Source organism: Tripterygium wilfordii, chromosome 21 (genome assembly GCF_013401445.1).
Source record: "Tripterygium wilfordii isolate XIE 37 chromosome 21, ASM1340144v1, whole genome shotgun sequence".
Taxonomy (NCBI): Eukaryota; Viridiplantae; Streptophyta; class Magnoliopsida; order Celastrales; family Celastraceae; genus Tripterygium; species Tripterygium wilfordii.
In genome coordinates, this window is record NC_052252.1 from 18,325,390 (window position 1) to 18,342,316 (window position 16,927).

At 39.3% G+C, this 16,927-nt stretch overlaps 4 protein-coding genes across 7 annotated transcripts; 2 read left to right on the plus strand and 2 right to left on the minus strand.

Annotated features, from left to right (window-relative positions):
* Window positions 1-5,069: 5,069 nt before the first annotated feature.
* LOC119988993 (peptidyl-prolyl cis-trans isomerase FKBP20-1) lies at window positions 5,070-8,223 on the plus strand. 2 transcript variants are annotated; one of them, XM_038834271.1, is made up of 6 exons: window positions 5,070-5,205; window positions 6,096-6,225; window positions 6,661-6,794; window positions 6,869-6,948; window positions 7,637-7,729; window positions 7,868-8,223. In XM_038834271.1, the coding sequence occupies exons 2-6, from the start codon at window positions 6,117-6,119 to the stop codon at window positions 8,016-8,018; spliced, it is 567 nt and encodes a 188-aa protein (XP_038690199.1). In that variant the 5' UTR covers window positions 5,070-5,205; window positions 6,096-6,116; the 3' UTR covers window positions 8,019-8,223. The 2 variants fall into 2 exon arrangements, with proteins under 2 accessions (XP_038690199.1, XP_038690200.1); XM_038834272.1 differs by lacking the exon at window positions 5,070-5,205 and adding an exon at window positions 5,668-5,692.
* Window positions 8,224-9,569: 1,346 nt separating this feature from the next.
* Window positions 9,570-11,500, minus strand: LOC119988992 (probable E3 ubiquitin-protein ligase RHC2A). Its single transcript, XM_038834270.1, has one exon. It carries the CDS (start codon window positions 11,339-11,341, stop codon window positions 10,202-10,204), a length of 1,140 nt encoding a protein of 379 aa, XP_038690198.1. The 5' UTR covers window positions 11,342-11,500; the 3' UTR covers window positions 9,570-10,201.
* A 547-nt stretch (window positions 11,501-12,047) lies between these two features.
* Window positions 12,048-15,898, plus strand: LOC119988891. 3 transcript variants are annotated; one of them, XM_038834131.1, is made up of 5 exons: window positions 12,048-12,332; window positions 12,442-14,326; window positions 14,706-14,907; window positions 15,274-15,470; window positions 15,554-15,898. In XM_038834131.1, exons 2-5 carry the CDS (start codon window positions 12,544-12,546, stop codon window positions 15,628-15,630), a joined length of 2,259 nt encoding a protein of 752 aa, XP_038690059.1. In that variant the 5' UTR covers window positions 12,048-12,332; window positions 12,442-12,543; the 3' UTR covers window positions 15,631-15,898. The 3 variants fall into 3 exon arrangements, with proteins under 3 accessions (XP_038690059.1, XP_038690056.1, XP_038690057.1); XM_038834128.1 differs by having other exon boundaries at window positions 12,049-12,332; window positions 12,500-14,326; XM_038834129.1 differs by lacking the exon at window positions 12,048-12,332 and having other exon boundaries at window positions 12,341-14,326.
* On the minus strand, window positions 15,832-16,910 carry LOC119988893 (thaumatin-like protein). The gene is made up of 2 exons (XM_038834133.1): window positions 16,777-16,910; window positions 15,832-16,681 (listed from the first exon to the last, which is right to left on the minus strand). The coding sequence occupies exons 1-2, from the start codon at window positions 16,841-16,843 to the stop codon at window positions 16,008-16,010; spliced, it is 741 nt and encodes a 246-aa protein (XP_038690061.1). The 5' UTR covers window positions 16,844-16,910; the 3' UTR covers window positions 15,832-16,007.
* Window positions 16,911-16,927: the final 17 nt, after the last annotated feature.

Consider the following 16,927-nt stretch of genomic DNA (forward strand, 5'->3'; position numbering starts at 1 on the left):
TTGGGGGTTGGGGAATCACAAGTACGTTAATTAAGGGACTAAATTATAACCTCTTTAGTCATCAAAAAAAGAACAATTTACAAGCTCATCATCATCAAAATAATAATAATAATAAAATTACAGTTTGGTTACCTAGTGTGATTTTGTTAACGATTAGATTATTTTGACTAACCAAAACATTAAAATTGGTGACACATTTTAATATTTTGGGTGACTACGAGTCAAAAGGTCTTGGGTATAGTTTTCATTGGGAATAATATTCTTGTGACCATGCATTTGGCCGGGTTTTGGTCCAAGTTATATTATCGTCAAGTGAGAAATTTATGTGGGCGCAGACCGGATCACGTGAGTTTAAACTCATATAAGATATTTAAAGATCATGACTAAAGATAAACTTGTATATATGATGTGTTCTCCATTACCAAAACAAAAATATCAAAAGTGGTTAACAACTTGGGAAGGCTCACTCTCAAATCTCAATGAAAAGAAGCTAAAAGGGTACATTAAAAGGAAATAAGGGATGAAAACAAGTGACCTTAAATTGAATTAATTCCTTGGATGATCAGATGAAAGGGAGAGCCGGAGAGGTGATGAGGGGCCCCACAACCCCAACCACTTGAGTAAATATGCTCGTTGAGGACGAAAACAGATACTTATTCCTGAACCTAAATGCGACTATTACTGGTTAAATGGTCCATTCCCAGATTGGATTCATTTCATCTCATCGTTTACACTCTGTAAGGGAAACTGACTCAGTCACAGTGGTTTTAAAGACATTGTTAAATTTGGTAATTAAGATTACGATGTCTAACTGTTGTAGGTACACAGACTTCACTCTCTCCAGCCCTTTCTATCTCCTGACAAATCTCTTGCCACCAACCAATCTGATCTTCTTATCTCTCTTATTCATTATTCGTCACTCACTCTCCCTCTCTCTCTCTCTCTCTCTCATCCTCTTCGTATATTTATACCCCCTGAACACCCCTTGATATTGCATACTCGTCATATATCCCCTTTCAATTGTTTCTCTTCTTTGGTTGATCGAGTCTCGTGTGTTTATGGGGTTTTTTTTTGTGGCCATTTTAATCAAGTGGATCTTCAACTTTTGATAATCCTCCTTCTTCCTTGTTTCGCTTTCTTGATGTGTATTTGTGATTTAGGGTTTAGGGTTAGGGTTCCCTGCGTGGCCAATTAATAAACCCATGATTCATCTCTTTTTCGTCATGATGATGGTGATGGTGATGAGGAGGAGGATGACAGAGATCTGATTATTTAAAGCACCTCACCGGTTCAGTCGTTGTTTGCGGATGCAGCATCTTCAAGATTCACAAATCTTTTTAGGGTTACTGATCACTGGGGTGTCCCTCTTTGATGATATATGAGAATCTTGATGATGCTGCAGCGGCAATAAATGGCTTTTTCTCTTTAGTTTATTTAGAGATTTATATATTTAAGTGTTCGAAGATGGCTTGATGCTCCTGTTATGGTTCCCTTGCAGTTTCAAATGTTCAAGGTAAACTCATTGATTCCGTTTTTCTTAAAAAATATTTTTTTTTTAAAAAAAAAAACCCCTCCTTCTTAAATGAAAAAAAGGTGTTGATGCTGCTGTTTCAGTTGCTATTGGTTGATTGTTTTTACAGAAGAGTATGTTCTCGTTCTCCGTGAGACTGTGAAGAAGAAGAAACTATTAATTACTTTGAGTGATGATGGTATTTTGGTGATTTTTCTACTGTGTGTGAATATCTGGGGTTCAGAGTTTATTATATGGTAGGTATATTTGTCTGTACTTTGAAGCTACAATTCTCATGAACCATAGAAAAGAAGAAGGAGCATGGGATGCTTTTAATATTTGTTGGTCACTTGGGTGGGTGTCTTTACGTTTTTTTATCTACTTCTCTGTAGATCTCGATTGCCACAGGTGTTCCGAAAACCTTCAGATCAGTCATGACCAGCTCTTTTTTTTTTTCTTCTCTTTCTTTTATGTTAAAAGTGATTGTGTTTGTGGAAATACAAGTCACACAAATAATCATTCTCTTTGCAATCGTACAAGAAAAGAAATGGTTGATCATTGGAGTACTTTCTGCTTCTTCTGGGTCTTCAGACTGTTGTTGTTTTACTATAGGGCTTTAAATGGGAAGATATATTTTTGTTGACAATTATAATTTCTTTATTGGGTTTTCAATTTTTCTTGAATTTTAGTCATAACGAGAGTGAAATATAAAGTCAAGACTACTTCTATATATGTGTGTGTGTGTGACATGGAAGTAGGAGAATGTTTTCAACTCGGATATTATTGTTGTATTCTAATATGTTCATGCTTCAAGTCTTAAACTTAGTTTTGTTGTTTATTCTTCACCATTATTTTTTGGCCACTTAAAACACAAATAATCAGTTGGATATTATTTGGTATATGTAGCTAGCTAGGTTAGTTTAAAATCTATCATGGATGATCTGAATGTCATGAAACTTCTGCTTGATCTCATAAACTTCCCAGAATTCTAACTATATGAGACCAGACTGACTTCTTATTTGTATTATATATATATATATATATATATGTTGATCAATCTGTTGTAGCATGAATTAATATTTATTCTTTTGCCCTTGAAGTAATCATCTTTGATACTCCCTCAATATATATAGATACAATGGATCATCAAAAGTCCTCTCATCTGCATACGGTAAAGTACCAGCTTCTTGGTTAACCTTAATGGAGTACATAGTGACTCATTAATTAATTCTTTCAACTTGAATGATAGGTTTTGGGAAGATGTAGAATGTCTCCTCTTATCTCGATCTTATCAGCAATATTATCATGTCTTTTGCTTTCTTCTAAATGTGGAGACATTTTTTGATGCTCAGGTTTTGTTGTAATTGGTTGCTTTTACATTACTAATTGTTCATAGAATTAGGTCGATCAATACATGTGGTGATCAGATCAATGCATCATCTTCAAGGGCAGTGATAATATATGGTCTTTAATTTGATATGATCTGATGCAAAATGTCACCTCTTGTTTCTTATCAGTGTCTTGTAGATTTTGCATTTCATGCCTAGTTTTTCCCTTTTTGTTATTAAATATTTATACCATACTTGACACTTGACAGCACGGTCGACAATCCACGAGGGTTCCAACAGTATGCAAACCGTCCTGCTAAAATCTTTTGTATACAATTTTTTTTTTAGTAAGATCAGTTTTGTGAAAGAGAATCACACACGTCATATCGATATAACTCAATCATGTGGCATATAAGTGAAATTGAATCACCTCTCACATGACAAAAATGCGTTTTTGACCTAAATACTACGGAGACGGTCGAGGAGAATAAATCTATGCGGGCTAATGGCGCAAAGTAGACAATATTTGTAGATGTGATTGGGCTTGAATTTCTAACATGGTATCAAAGCAAATACTCGGTCCATTCGGACATGACCTTTACCCGTGTCCATTTGTTGGACCTGCATAACTATACCTTCCTACATGTGTGGTGGAGTATGAAGACTAGTAATCTCACATAGGATTGACATAACCAAACGAGTGGTATATAAACAAAGTTCAAGCATCTCTTAAATACTACGGAGAGATAAGAATGAAATGTCCAAATGTGAGAGTGAGATGTCTAAATCCTCTCCAGCACGTTCAGTTGTGGAACATAAAGCGTGTGAGGTTACTTGGAGAGATAAGTAGTTTTGGAGTGATAAGGCAGATCTTATCCCTCACATGCTTACTAATTAAATTAAGTGATATAGTTCAAGGTCATCTCTATCAAGAACAAAGTGGTAGTTTAGCTCAAGGATGAACTAAACTTTATCTTGCTGAATGGGTTTCACCACTCGTGTAAATCAACGAGTCTCAACTAATTGGTTACTACTCCAACAACCGGTGCTTCAACAGGAGATAAGAAGATCTTTCCATTACTTTCATGTATATCTACTCAATTTTAATTAATTTGTGTTTGTATAAATAAATGTATGAGCTACTTGAGTGAGTTACGTTGGAATAATACAAATCCATTTTACTAGCTTATGTCTTAAGTTACAGGTTACAATTCTTTGGTTTATTTTCGGAGAAGTCCCAAACTTATGGCTCAAAGCGAACAATATTTATTGATGTGATTGAGTTGAATTTCTAACATAATATCATAGTGGTCATAGCGGGCCCATATTGCCATGGCATTGCTGGTATATTGATAGGAATACAGCTAGTCCTAGCTCATTTGCATACGATGTACTTTTATGGCTACCCATCGCGCAAAGTTAGTGAAGACCGCCGCCGTTGCTCCACTGGTTTAGGGTTGTCAATCGCTCTAATTGGGGTGTCTCCTTAGTCTTTCCATATCACAATCCCAGTTAATTAGGTAAATAAATGGGTATGAGGGAAGGGAAAAAGAAGAAGATGGACATGAGTCGGAACCTCGCAATTTGTAAACATATGCTGTCAAAAAACATTTTTTTTTAAAAAAAAGTGTGTAATTTACTGATTGTACAAGATAACAAATTTGCCACTGACTTGAAAGAGTAAACACAACAAACAATAAGATTGAATTGAAAATTTAGTTTAGCAACCGAATTGAAAGTAGACTTGACAAGAATTGAAATTGTCACGAATTGAAAGGAACGTACACGCTAGGTCGATTTTCGTTGAGAAAAGAATGTTAGAAAGAGAGAGGAATTCAATATTTCATATATTTATCTCATGATCATGAGGAAAAGATAATCTTTAGATGACATGCAATTGAATTGAAATTTAATAGCTTTCTGTTTATACTAAAAAGTGGGATGGGCCTCAGGAATGGATTTGAGAAAGTGGGCTGTGATTGATGAAGCTCGTTGGTGAAAATGGGACGGTCTTTCTGGTGAAGCGCAAGACTAATACTACGAAGACAGTCAAGAGAAGAGACCAACAATAGAATGAAGGCTTGCCCCGTGAAAAATTCGAGCCCAAGGTTAAGAGATGGACTTGGTCATTCAATTGGGCCGAAAAAGTCCCATGGATTTGGAGCCCAGACTTGGACTATACGAGCCTACGGCCCACCCAGCAATTGCAGCACAAAAGCAGCGTCTCCCTCTCCAGCTCACCACTCATCACTGCAGCCGCCTATGGCCACCCGTATCGACGACATTTCAAATACCCAGATATCGTCCCCGGTTCCACTCTGTTTCTACGTAAATCCCCGAAACTTCTCTCCCTTGCTGCTGATACAGGTCAGTTATCGAAACCTTTTACTTTCTCTCGTAACTTCGAAGTCGTGTCATCCGTGCTTTGTGCATACAAGTATTTAATTGCCTGTTTCCAATTTCTTGTTTTCGTCTTAGGGTAGAATCTGTTGGCGCTATTGAACTAGGAACGAATTCTGTGCTATGAAGGGTTTTGGAAACGCTAGGGTTACGCTGACTGCTAATTTCTCAAGTTTTCCTTGCGAGTTTTCACATGTACCTTCCGGTGCAAAGAAATGTATTGTCTGATTGTTGATGCAATAAAATTTTAACGATGTTGAACCGATTTGGGTTCATGCGGATGTTACAGGTTTGAACGAGAGGGGCTTCCTATCTACCGAAATATCGATTATAATTGAGTAGTTTATTGGAAGATAATTTGAAGTGGTGAGAGTGCAAGTTTCACCGTTAATCAACAACTAAAATAACCAGAGAAACTTATTACCTTCATCGTGAAAGTTGCTCGTAGTTGGCAGTTAAGTTATATCTTTGGGTTAAAATTGTAATCTTAACATTGGTTCTAGATTCTGGTCATTGCTCATATTACAATAACCGTGCTCTTTTCAAGTTGAGTCATTTTGTTATTGATGACTTGATGTGGTTCCCTTTGTTTTCTATCCCTTTTCCCATTACAAACAGTAGAAAGAGTTATGGTTTCAACCTCTCTTCCTTTCTATTATGTACTGTCTGTCCCTGCGCTGTACACTCAATACTCCGTGCTCCTGGTCTGATGGTCTCAGTGCTTATTGTATGTCCGTGGTCATTCGTTTCAAACTTTTCTCGCAAATGACATGTGATGTGGAGCCGATATTTTATCTGCAGATTTTTTTTTTAAAAAAAGTACTCGCCTTTCTGATCTTTATTCTGTCCAATTTCAGGTATTTAAAAGTTTATGAGCCATGGGTGATGTAATTGATTTAAGTGGGGACGGAGGTGTTGTGAAGACAATTGTAAGGCGAGCCAAAGCGGATGCACTTCCTCCTTCAGAGGACCTTCCTCTTGTTGATGGTATGCCTTGTGGCTCATATTTAACTTTTTTATTGTTATGTGTATACCTTATTCTCTATTTGGAGGGAACTATTGTTTATATACTAGAGATGTAATGTTTTACTTAATTGTTGACAATTCCTGGCACATTATGTACTGCAAACATGAAGAGGAGCACCTCAAAAGGTGTGAAGAGAGGGTACGACAAGTTCTAATAGAGGATATATAATGTGCGGAGGATATATAGTGTTGATATTGTTGTGTAATAATGAAAAAGTTATTGTCCTAAAGATCGCTTGAAAGGACACGAACCCATTCTAAGCACATTTGTTTTCCTTTAAAAGCTTTTGTATGTGGGTAAATTTGACATTTCACTGACCCTTTCATTTTCAGTCTGTTGCACACAAACAAGTGCTGATGCATGGTCTTAATAAGATGTATGTTTGTTTTGGGCAGTTCATTATGAAGGCACTCTAGCTGAAACTGGTGAAGTTTTTGATACCACTCGTGAAGATAACTCTATATTCTCATTTGAGATTGGAAAGGGCACTGTGATTCAAGCCTGGGATATTGCGCTGCGTACGATGAAGGTGAGATTTTGATGTCCTGGCGAAATGTCTTTTGAAAATTTAAGTTTCCATTACATATTTGTTGGTTAAACCAGGTAGGAGAGGTTGCAAAAATCATTTGTAAACCAGAATACGCCTATGGCAGCACAGGCTCTCCACCAGATATTCCACCCAAGTAATGTCACTTTTTATTTTGTCTTTCAAAATATTTACTTATTGTTTTTCTTTTTCTTTTGAATGGGGAAAAATTTATTAAGCACCAATAAGGTGCATGTGGTTTTTATAGGACTAATGCCAGAATAGGTTTTTATAGTACTAATGCAAAATTCATTGATAACATTTACTGAGGAAAATCTGAACAAACATTTTTGGCACCAGAGCAAGATTTCCAGCTGCAGTTCCAATTAAAGCTGGGGTTTCCACGATGATTCTTCTCTCTCATTTGCTCCTTGTAGCAAGAGTTAAAAAGTTACAAAAGTGTCAACTTCCCAGTTTCACTTTTAAGAGCATTTTGCCCTAACCAAGTGTCATCTCTAAACTTGATCAGTTGATCTGGTCTCCTTTCCCAACCTTAAAGCAAGTGAAGGTAAACCTTAAAGAAGACACAGATTAAATTAAACAAAGTTAATGAGTGAATTGAATTGAAGTGGGACTTCCGAGAGGAAAAGTCCAGCGATTGGATGATTATGACTTCCCAAAGCAGTTATTACTGAGCAATATGTGCCAATTAGATGTTGACCTGCTTGTCTTATGATCATCAACCAGTTGTTTTCACAGATGGTTGGCTTAACCTGGAATGAAATATTTTGTTTTCTAAGTAATACTAGAGTAAATTCAAGGTTAACATCATTAATTTGATGCAGTGCAACACTCATTTTTGAGGTGGAGTTGGTGACATGCAGACCCCGTAAGGGATCTAGTTTGGAAAGCGTTTCAGAGGAGAGGGCCAGGCTTGAGTAAGTCCTATTTCTTTCACTTGTCTTCATTTGTGATTCTAGTGCATCATCTATCAGTTATCCTTCATTTCGGTTCTCTTGTGGTCGCAATGTTTTGTGAATCAAATTTTGGCTTATGCTATTAAAAATGTAAATCAGTGATCTAAAGAAGCAGAGGGAGCTTGCTGCTGCAGTGAAAGAGGAAGAGAAGAGGAAGAGAGAAGAAGCAAAAGCTGCAGCTGCTGCTCGTATGCAAGCCAAGTTAGAATCCAAGAAGAATCAGGGGAAGGGAAAGGGAAAAGCTAAATGAGGCTATATGGAGTAATCTTCCATATATATTTACTGAGTGACTTTGTTTGTGAGTGTTAAAGTGATGAATTCATCAAACATAAAATAGTTGTACCTTGTACCATCTGTTATTGTGTGCCAAGTATTAGTTTGTATCCGTAAACATGAAGGTTTCAATAAGTTGATTGTTCTTCAGCTTGTATGATTGCTTCAATCATGCACATTCATCTCACTCCTTGACCTGTTGAGGACGCCAGTAATCCCTTTTGTTTTGATCTCACGAGACAGTTGGATAAGAACTCGTTTATGTTGGTTCGGTAGCTTAGCAAATGAGCTTCAGTAAGCTCGATAATTTTATAGACAAACTGGTATGAACAAGATTTTCACAACTCAGCAAAAGCTTAAGTTCGGCTCGAACTTCTTAAGTTTCTTGAAAACCAAGCTCCAATTTAGTGGAACTCAGACTTGGGCTCGTTTTGCACCCCCCATGACTACTGACCCACTCCTAAAAGAACTCTCTGGACTCTAGAGTTGGCAATAAAGATTCATGTGCATGCTTTGTTTGACCCATAAAAGAAGGGCATATATTGGCCCATGGAAAAGTAAAAGACAAAAGTTCTGTCAGTACACGATACAAATTCTACAAAGTTTGTTTCTTTTTGCTTCTCATCTCCACCACAAGACGGGAACAAGAGCACATTATGATGGCAACCACCAATAATTGTCACATTCAAAGACAGATATCACTGTTAAGATGGAATTTGCCCCCATCTTCCTTCTCTTTCTGGCTTCATCTGTAAACTTGAAAAATGCAAGCCATCAACATCTAATTCCGAATTTCCTACAACTCAGGAAACCAATAATAAACCTGGTTTTTTTTCTAGCTGGAATCCACCACATTGGCTGTAACACAAACTAAAAGCATCTGTGAAGACTGGCACCTAATGCAAATAAGAGTTTCTTAGTTAATTCATAATAGGAATCCATTCCCTTGATCTGTGCGGCTTGTTTGCCTTTTATGGTACAAGAAGATGCAATTTGTTTGGTCATCCCAACAGAACATTATTGAATAGAATCTCCAATCATCCTTACTGGCAGAGTGCATCACCTGCTACTCTGTCTCCTCTAAGCATCATAATATAACAATTTTTGCATTAATAATTGTATCAACATAAACATGATTCCAGTATTCCATGACAATTCCACACCTGAATAGCCCATTCAACTACTTCAAGATTGCCTTCTCAACATATTCAAGCTTCAACCAATCAAGCAAAAATACTGTCATTGCCATATAAAATGTCAACCAATGCTACTAATTGTTTACTAACATATCCAACTAATTGTTGTTGATCAACAAGTTCCAAATTTCAAATAAGCCAACCTAACCTATTCTACCAATGATTCTCCACATAAACCAAGCAGTGATTCATCAACCTAAATATTTTATTGAAGCTTCTGCAGGCTTACAACCAGAAATAGGGATAAAATATTTGCAAAAACAAAAAACAGCAGACTCTGTCATCTCAGTAGTCAAGAGCAAACCATCCAAAGCATTTCCCATTTCAAATGGTTGGCAAAGCAAACCTTAAATTCAGGTATTCGTCCATAGTATTAATGCTACTGACTAAATATATCCATCCATTGTAGCATGCAATATAACATTAAAAAATAGGCTATCACTTGTAATGTTAAATTTCAAGCAACCTGTTGTATAGCATTCATAGAAATTTTCCCGGAAAGAATGATGTTGAAGAAGGAACACAACAAGCTTGACTAAAGATTACAAACAATTGCGAAAACGAAAAAACGTGAGAACAAAAGGTAAAAGAAATGGAGAGCAGATCCTCTCATAACGATATCATTGGTACAGGAGACCACTTGCCTGCTTTCTCTCCAGATAACAAACACTAACTCCACATTTTCACTCCTTCAGCTCCTCTGCTCCTGCAATTTCTGCTTCTTAGATATCCCATTTTCTTCAATAATTTCTCCCCTGAAAACAACACTAATCCACATTTTCCCTGTTTGAATTCGTCTGCTTCTCTCGGACATACCTTGATTTGAGCTACTTACTGTGAATCAGTAACACTTTCCCAATTCATAAAAATTGAGACTCGTAAATTGCGCACCAATTGCATTCATTTTTCTCCCTCTTTAAAATACACAAGTTCTGAGTTCAATGACTTCTGTTTCTCGAATAATTCACCATCTGCTCCTCTCTCTATCAAAATCCACAGCCCTACCCCTTCTCCTTACCGATGTAGCACTACTCCTAATCCTCATACCTGAGCTCGAGCTTGGGCTCGAATTTGAACTCCTACTCCCATTTCCACTCCTCCTACTTTCATTTCCATTACCAATCCCAAAGCAAGAAAACAAATTGCGGACTAATTGACGAAGCCCACCGGTCTCTCTTCCTCCCCTACTTCCCCTTGCACCCCATGACACCCTCCTTGGCACACCCCCACCGTTGAACCCACCGTCCATCTCCGTGTACACAACAGGCAGCTCACTCTCCCCTCCTCTTCTTGCCCCAGAAAACCTCCCCACTGCATACCCTCCTCCCGGCAATCTCCATATGGTCAATCCCACAGCCTCCTCTTCGTTGCTCGAACCCAAAAGCCGACCGCTGTGATTAGACAGGGGGGAGCCCTGGCTATCCGCCGGCAGTTCGTGGCGACAAACAGGGCACGAGTTGCGGAGGGACAGCCAGGGTAGGATGCAATCAGTGTGGTAGATGTGCTTACATGGCATCTCCTTTGCCTCCGATTCCAATTCGAAAGCTTCCTTACAAACTGCACAGTGAGATTCCATTGCTATGTGAGTGTCGTCGATGATTATTGTCGGCATGGACTCTATTGCAGCTTTGGACGCCGGAGGATGCTCGCAGCGACCTATTCCGTTCATGTCAATCTGCGAGAGTTGATCCAGCAACTGATTAAACCCGGATCCCAACAAAAACTCCGACATACTCGGCGGCAACGGCCTCAACCCTGATCCACCGCCATCATCGTAATACAACTCGAATCCACGACTCTCGTTGTCCCCATCGGACTGCCCACGAAGCACGATTACCGGATTAATCGGGGACCGGTTACCGGGTAGACGGCGGGTCCTACGGAGAGCAGGGGTGGGGCTCTGGTCGGGATTCGATCGGTTCCCGACCATGTACATCGCTGCGGCAGGAAACGTCCTTCGTGTGGCAAGCGTCGGGTTATCGATCTCCTCCACGAAGCCACTGTTGCAGTCCGGGCAAATAACGGTTTCGTCGCTCCATACCCTGACAAATCGGCTGCAGCTGTAACACCAATACGACGCCGTTGCCGTCGGCGGTGAAGACATCAAAATCGAATCTCAAAAGTCTCCAAAAGCTTTAATCTCGAGCTTTCATTCTATAACTCAACAGATCTGATAATCAAAATATCAAAGTCTGATGATAATCGTCCTCATATTATTCACTCAAGAGTCAGAGAGAGAGAGAGAGAGAGAGACATGAAGCTTTTTGAGGGTTATAATAATAATAATAATAATAAGGCGTGGAATTAACGGCAAAACGCGTTCGGTTAGTTGTGGCATGCATCTCTACGCTCTGGGTGTTTGGGCAAATCGGCGGAAGAGAAATGGAGGGAGAAGTTACGGCGTCAACAGTGTAAGCGCGTGGGATCAACTTTATCGGACGATTGGTAACGATGGGATCTACTTTTTTGAATTTTTGATATTTCATTACTTTTATTTTTTTTTAGAAATAGGACACATCACCGGATCAAAAATCCATGACCTAAAGTCAGGATATATAAAATGGATTTTTCATGACTTTGAAAAATAGAAATTAGAAATGAATAAATATATAAGTAGGGTCATTCTCCGCCATTTGGGCCTGGGTCCATCTTTCGGTCCAGAAAATATGTGTGGGCCTTCGATCCAGAGTTAAAACACATAATTAACAATTCTTACTTCACGCAAAGGGCTGGGCCCAATGATTAATAACTCTGGTTCACGGTGGATTGATGACAACTACGCATGGCTCAGCCGCTTCGAACGACAAGAATCAAGAAGATATTCAACCACTAGCCGGTTTAACTTTAACAAGCTTTTCGACTCGGATTTCCAGGACACCAATAGCAAACTTGGAGTGCCAGTTTTCCTTCCCTTGAAACGGGTCCACTCTCCTTCCGAACCGAATGACCGGCTTGGATCCCACTACCCCAACGGGTCCGTCCGGCTAATACCAAACCCTGGTTTATTGTTTTAACAGCCTGCGTCAACCCAATCGACCTGGTTTTCCCATCTCAACATTCCTGAATTTCTTTCTCCGTCAAAGACAACACAAGAAGTAAGTTCTTAAGCCCCTCGTTTTTCACTATTTCAGTTTCCTATATATATATATATATATATATGTTGTTTTGATTCTACTGTGAAAAGCTCGCTTTTTGCCAACTTAGATTGATTTCAATTGGAGAGATTCAATGTTGATAAACCTTTTGCGGTTTGACCTATTAGGCATTAAAGGCCGAAGCTTTGGGGTTTATTGAGGATTCTATAAAATGGGTTCTAATTTGGTACCCATACCGATAACACCCAAAAAACGTGACCCAGCATGGAAGCATTGTCAATTGTTCAAAAATGGGGAAAAGGTGCAGATGAGGTGCATATATTGTAGCAAAATGTTTAAGGGCGGTGGGATTCACAGGATTAAGGAACATCTTGCATGTCTTAAAGGTAATGGCTCTACTTGTCTGAGTGTTCCGCCTGATGTTCGTCTTCTGATGCAACAAAATTTTGATAAGGTTGTAGTTAAGAAAAGGAAGAAGGAAGAGATTGAGGAAGAGACGACCAATTTAAACCTTACTTCTTGTGAGAATGATGCATTTGCCCATCAAAGTAATGTTAATTCTGGACTCCAACTGGTTGGATCGCCCAAGACATTTGATCCCGGTTCGAGTTCGTTACTTCCTTGTGAAGAAAGAACAAATAATAGAAGTGGAGATGATGGGAAGAAGAGGAGAATAGTTAAAAACTCTGCTACACCTGCCAATGCTGAGAACTTTGTAGCAATAGGGGATAATAGGGCAAAGAGTCATATTCATATGGCAATTGGAAGATTCTTATACGACATTGGTGCACCACTGGACGCAGTAAACTCGGCCTATTTCCATCCAATGCTTGAGGCTATTGCTTCAGGAGGGTTGGGGGTTGAAGCACCATCATATCATGACATCAGAGGTTGGATATTGAAGAATTCAGTTGAAGAAGTGAAGAATGATGTTGGCAAGTACACAACAGCTTGGGCAAGTACTGGTTGTTCTGTTTTGGTTGACCAATGGATCACTGACATGGGTAGAATCCTGCTTAATTTTTCCGTGTATTCTCCTGAAGCTACCGTGTTTCTGAAGTCTGTAGATGTATCTGACATCATCAATTCATCGGATGCTTTATATGAATTACTTAAGCAAGTGGTGGAGGAAGTTGGAGTAAGACATGTGCTGCAAGTGATTACTAATGGGGAAGAGGTGTATATGCTTGCAGGGGCGAGGCTCACTGAAACTTTCCCTGGCCTGTATTGTGTTCCTTGTGCAGCTCACTGTTTGGATTTGATACTTGATGATTTTGCAAAAGTTAGTTGGATGAGTTCCACAATTGAAAAGGCTAGGTCCATTACAAGATTTGTCTACAATCATAGTGCGGTTCTGAATATGGTCAGAAAATACACTTCAGGCAATGATATTGTTGAACCAGGAGACACAAGCATTTCTACGAACTTTACCACATTAAAACGACTGGTTTATGTTAAACAAAATTTGCAGTCCATGGTTACTTCACAAGAGTGGATGGACTGCCCATATTCAAAGAAACCTGAGGGACTGGATATGTTGGATTTGATTAGTAATCAGAATTTTTGGTCTTCTTGCATGCTAATTACCCGTGTAACAAATCCTCTCTTGCGCGTTCTGAAAATTGTTGGCAGCAAGAAAAGACCTGCGATGGGATATATTTATGCAGGAATGTATAGAGCAAAAGAAACCATTAAGAAAGAATTCGTCAAGAGAGAGGATTACATGCATTACTGGAACATTATTAATCGCTGGTGGGAGAGGTTGTGTCTTCCTATTCATGCTGCAGGTTTCTATTTTAACCCAAAGTATTTTTATAGCACTGAAGGAGACATGCATAATGAGATACTTTCGAGAATGCTTGACTGCATAGAAAGATTGGTCCCTGATATAAATATCCAAGATAAAATCTTGAAGGAGCTAAACTCGTACAAAAAAGCAGTTGGAGATTTTGGGAGGAAGATGGCAATTAGAGCGAGAGACGCTCTGCACCCTGGTGAGTTTTAATTTTGTTGATTGTAATGTGTTTTTCAGCTGTTCATCATATTCTTTACTTGGGTTTCGTTTTGTATCTATGCCTTTTCCCTAGGGGAGCTAGCATTTTGAGCTAAATTTACACTTTTTTTACCTATACATATTGCCCTATATGACCATCATCCCTAATATATAGCTTGGCTTCGCTTGAGAGTTCCACGTGAGATGAAACCCTCCTACTGTAGGTGAAAAGAATTCTTCACATCAATTGTATGTGTGGCTGGGCTCGCGGCTACTTTTCCATAAGCATAACCATTTAGAAGTAGTTTTCTGCCCTAGAAGTTGACAATAACGGCATTTAATTATTATTTTATAGCTTACAGCCATGCTCTTTATTGTAGATGAATGGTGGTCAACATATGGAGGAGGCTGTCCAAACTTGGCCCGTCTGGCCATCCGTATCCTTAGTCAAACTTGCAGTTCAATCAGGTTCAAGCAGAATAAAATACATTTTGAACAAATATATGGCACAAGGAATTGTCTAGAGCGACAACGGCTCATGGACCTTATGTTTGTTCAGTGCAACTTCCAACTGAGACAAATGTAAGTATTTACTAAATATATTTGTTGATAGAAACTGCTGTTAAAATGAAATCCCACGTTGATTGGGTACTAGTTGTTGGGCTAGTTTATTAGATGGGCGTCTCTCCTCCCTAATAAGCCGGTTTGCAAGGGAAACATTGGGACCCACATTTATTTACATGTTATTGGTGCAGACGGGGGAGTGTTAAAATGAAATCGTACTAGCTGTTGGCCTGGTATGTTAGATGGGGTGTCCCCTCCCTTGTAAGCCGGTTTGCAAGGGAAACTTGGGGGGCCACATTTCTTTACAACAACGGGGGGAAAGAAGGGAACTCTACAAAATTCGGAACTTTAATTTTCTTCCTTCTTTTTCCCCTCTTCTTGCAGGATTGATAAGAGCAAACAACATGATTCCTGGGACCCCATATCAATTGACTGCATCAGTCTTTTGGAAGATTGGGTCATGGGGAAGGACGTATGCTTGGGAGGCTATGGGAGTGTAGATTGGCCAGAACTTAATACACCCTCTCCTAATGCAATGCTCTTAGCAGCTGAAAATGATGAATTTGAAGAGATAGGAGCAGGTAGTTATGGTTACTTGCTTAGTTGATTTTGAAAACGTTTCTGCATGGGCCTTTTTAATTGTACGTGTTGTTTCCAAATGCAGGATTTGATGATTATGAGATTTTAAATAGAACAAAAGCTGGAGAGGAGGATATTGTTGACATCAATCTAGTAGGCTAGCAGATCAGAAGCCCCGGCAAAGGGACACCTTTTTCAATTGGAGAGCCCTCATTGAAGTTGAAGTCAAATTACAGATACATATGCCTGCTGCAGTGCTGGTTTCTTTGCTTGACCTGATTAGGCCAATTCTCTTTTAGTATGCTATCCATAGACAATGCTCTGATTGAATACGTAAATATAGATTTAGATTGTAATTCTCTCTTTTGTCCAACGAATTCAAAGCTTCTTAGTTGTTATATATAAGACCAGGCATTGATTGCTTTGATAATGTAGATTTGTACATTTGAAGCGAAAGAATCTATTAATCAATAATGCCACTCTTTCTGGGATAGGCACAATAATCAACATACCGACTGTTCCATTCTTTTAATCATTCATCAGTGAGGAGGGCAGAAAGTGATTAAATACTGAGAAGCCCTGCACGTCTTAAGCCCGGAAGCATCATCGTATGCAAAACTATAAGCCCTGGGACAGATGACATTGAAAAAATGAGCGAAAATCGTAGGCTTGCAACGTTTAGGATTTGCAAACTCCCCAGTGCAACAATATTTATCAGATTTTGCGGCCAAACATGCACTCTTGCATCCCACAACCTTCTCCTGTCGCTTAACTGCCAATGTGGAGGGGCAACAAATGTTCAAGTTCGCCTCGCACGCTGCAACTCCACACCCCACGCCACCACCGACAGGCACCATTGAGACCGGAACATTAAACCCATCAACCAAACTCACATCATAATAATGCAAGGCTGAGTTTGCAGTCCCAAGAGTCATTTCTACAATGGTGGCTGGAGGTACACCGCCAATGCCTCTACATTGTAGACGTCCAGCGCAGTCCCTGGTTTGGCACGAGCCTTTGCCAGATTGGTCGAAACAGCAGCCTTGCCTAGGCCAGATTCTGCCTGACCATCTTTCAGGAACTTCAATGACTGTTTGTTCGCCATTGGAGAGATGGAACCCGCCTTCGGCCAGAGTTGGGTGGCCATCATTGCCAAGAATTCCAGGCCATACACTCTCCTTGCAATTGTTTACTATTATGAGTTGTATGCCATCTGTAAAAAAAAACAGCAAAATGAATAATATTACAAAGCAAACATGAAACCAATGAAGTCAATATTACAATGTGTGGAGTAGAAAAAATGAAAACCTGTTAAGGAGAGGCATATGGGAAGACAAATGACGAAAGAGAAGAAGAAATGTGAGGGAGTTGGCATTTGGTATGAATTTTGGTGTTTGGAACCACCAGCACATCCACAGAGAGAATAAGTTTCTTCCTTTTGGCCACAAAAAAAGGACTT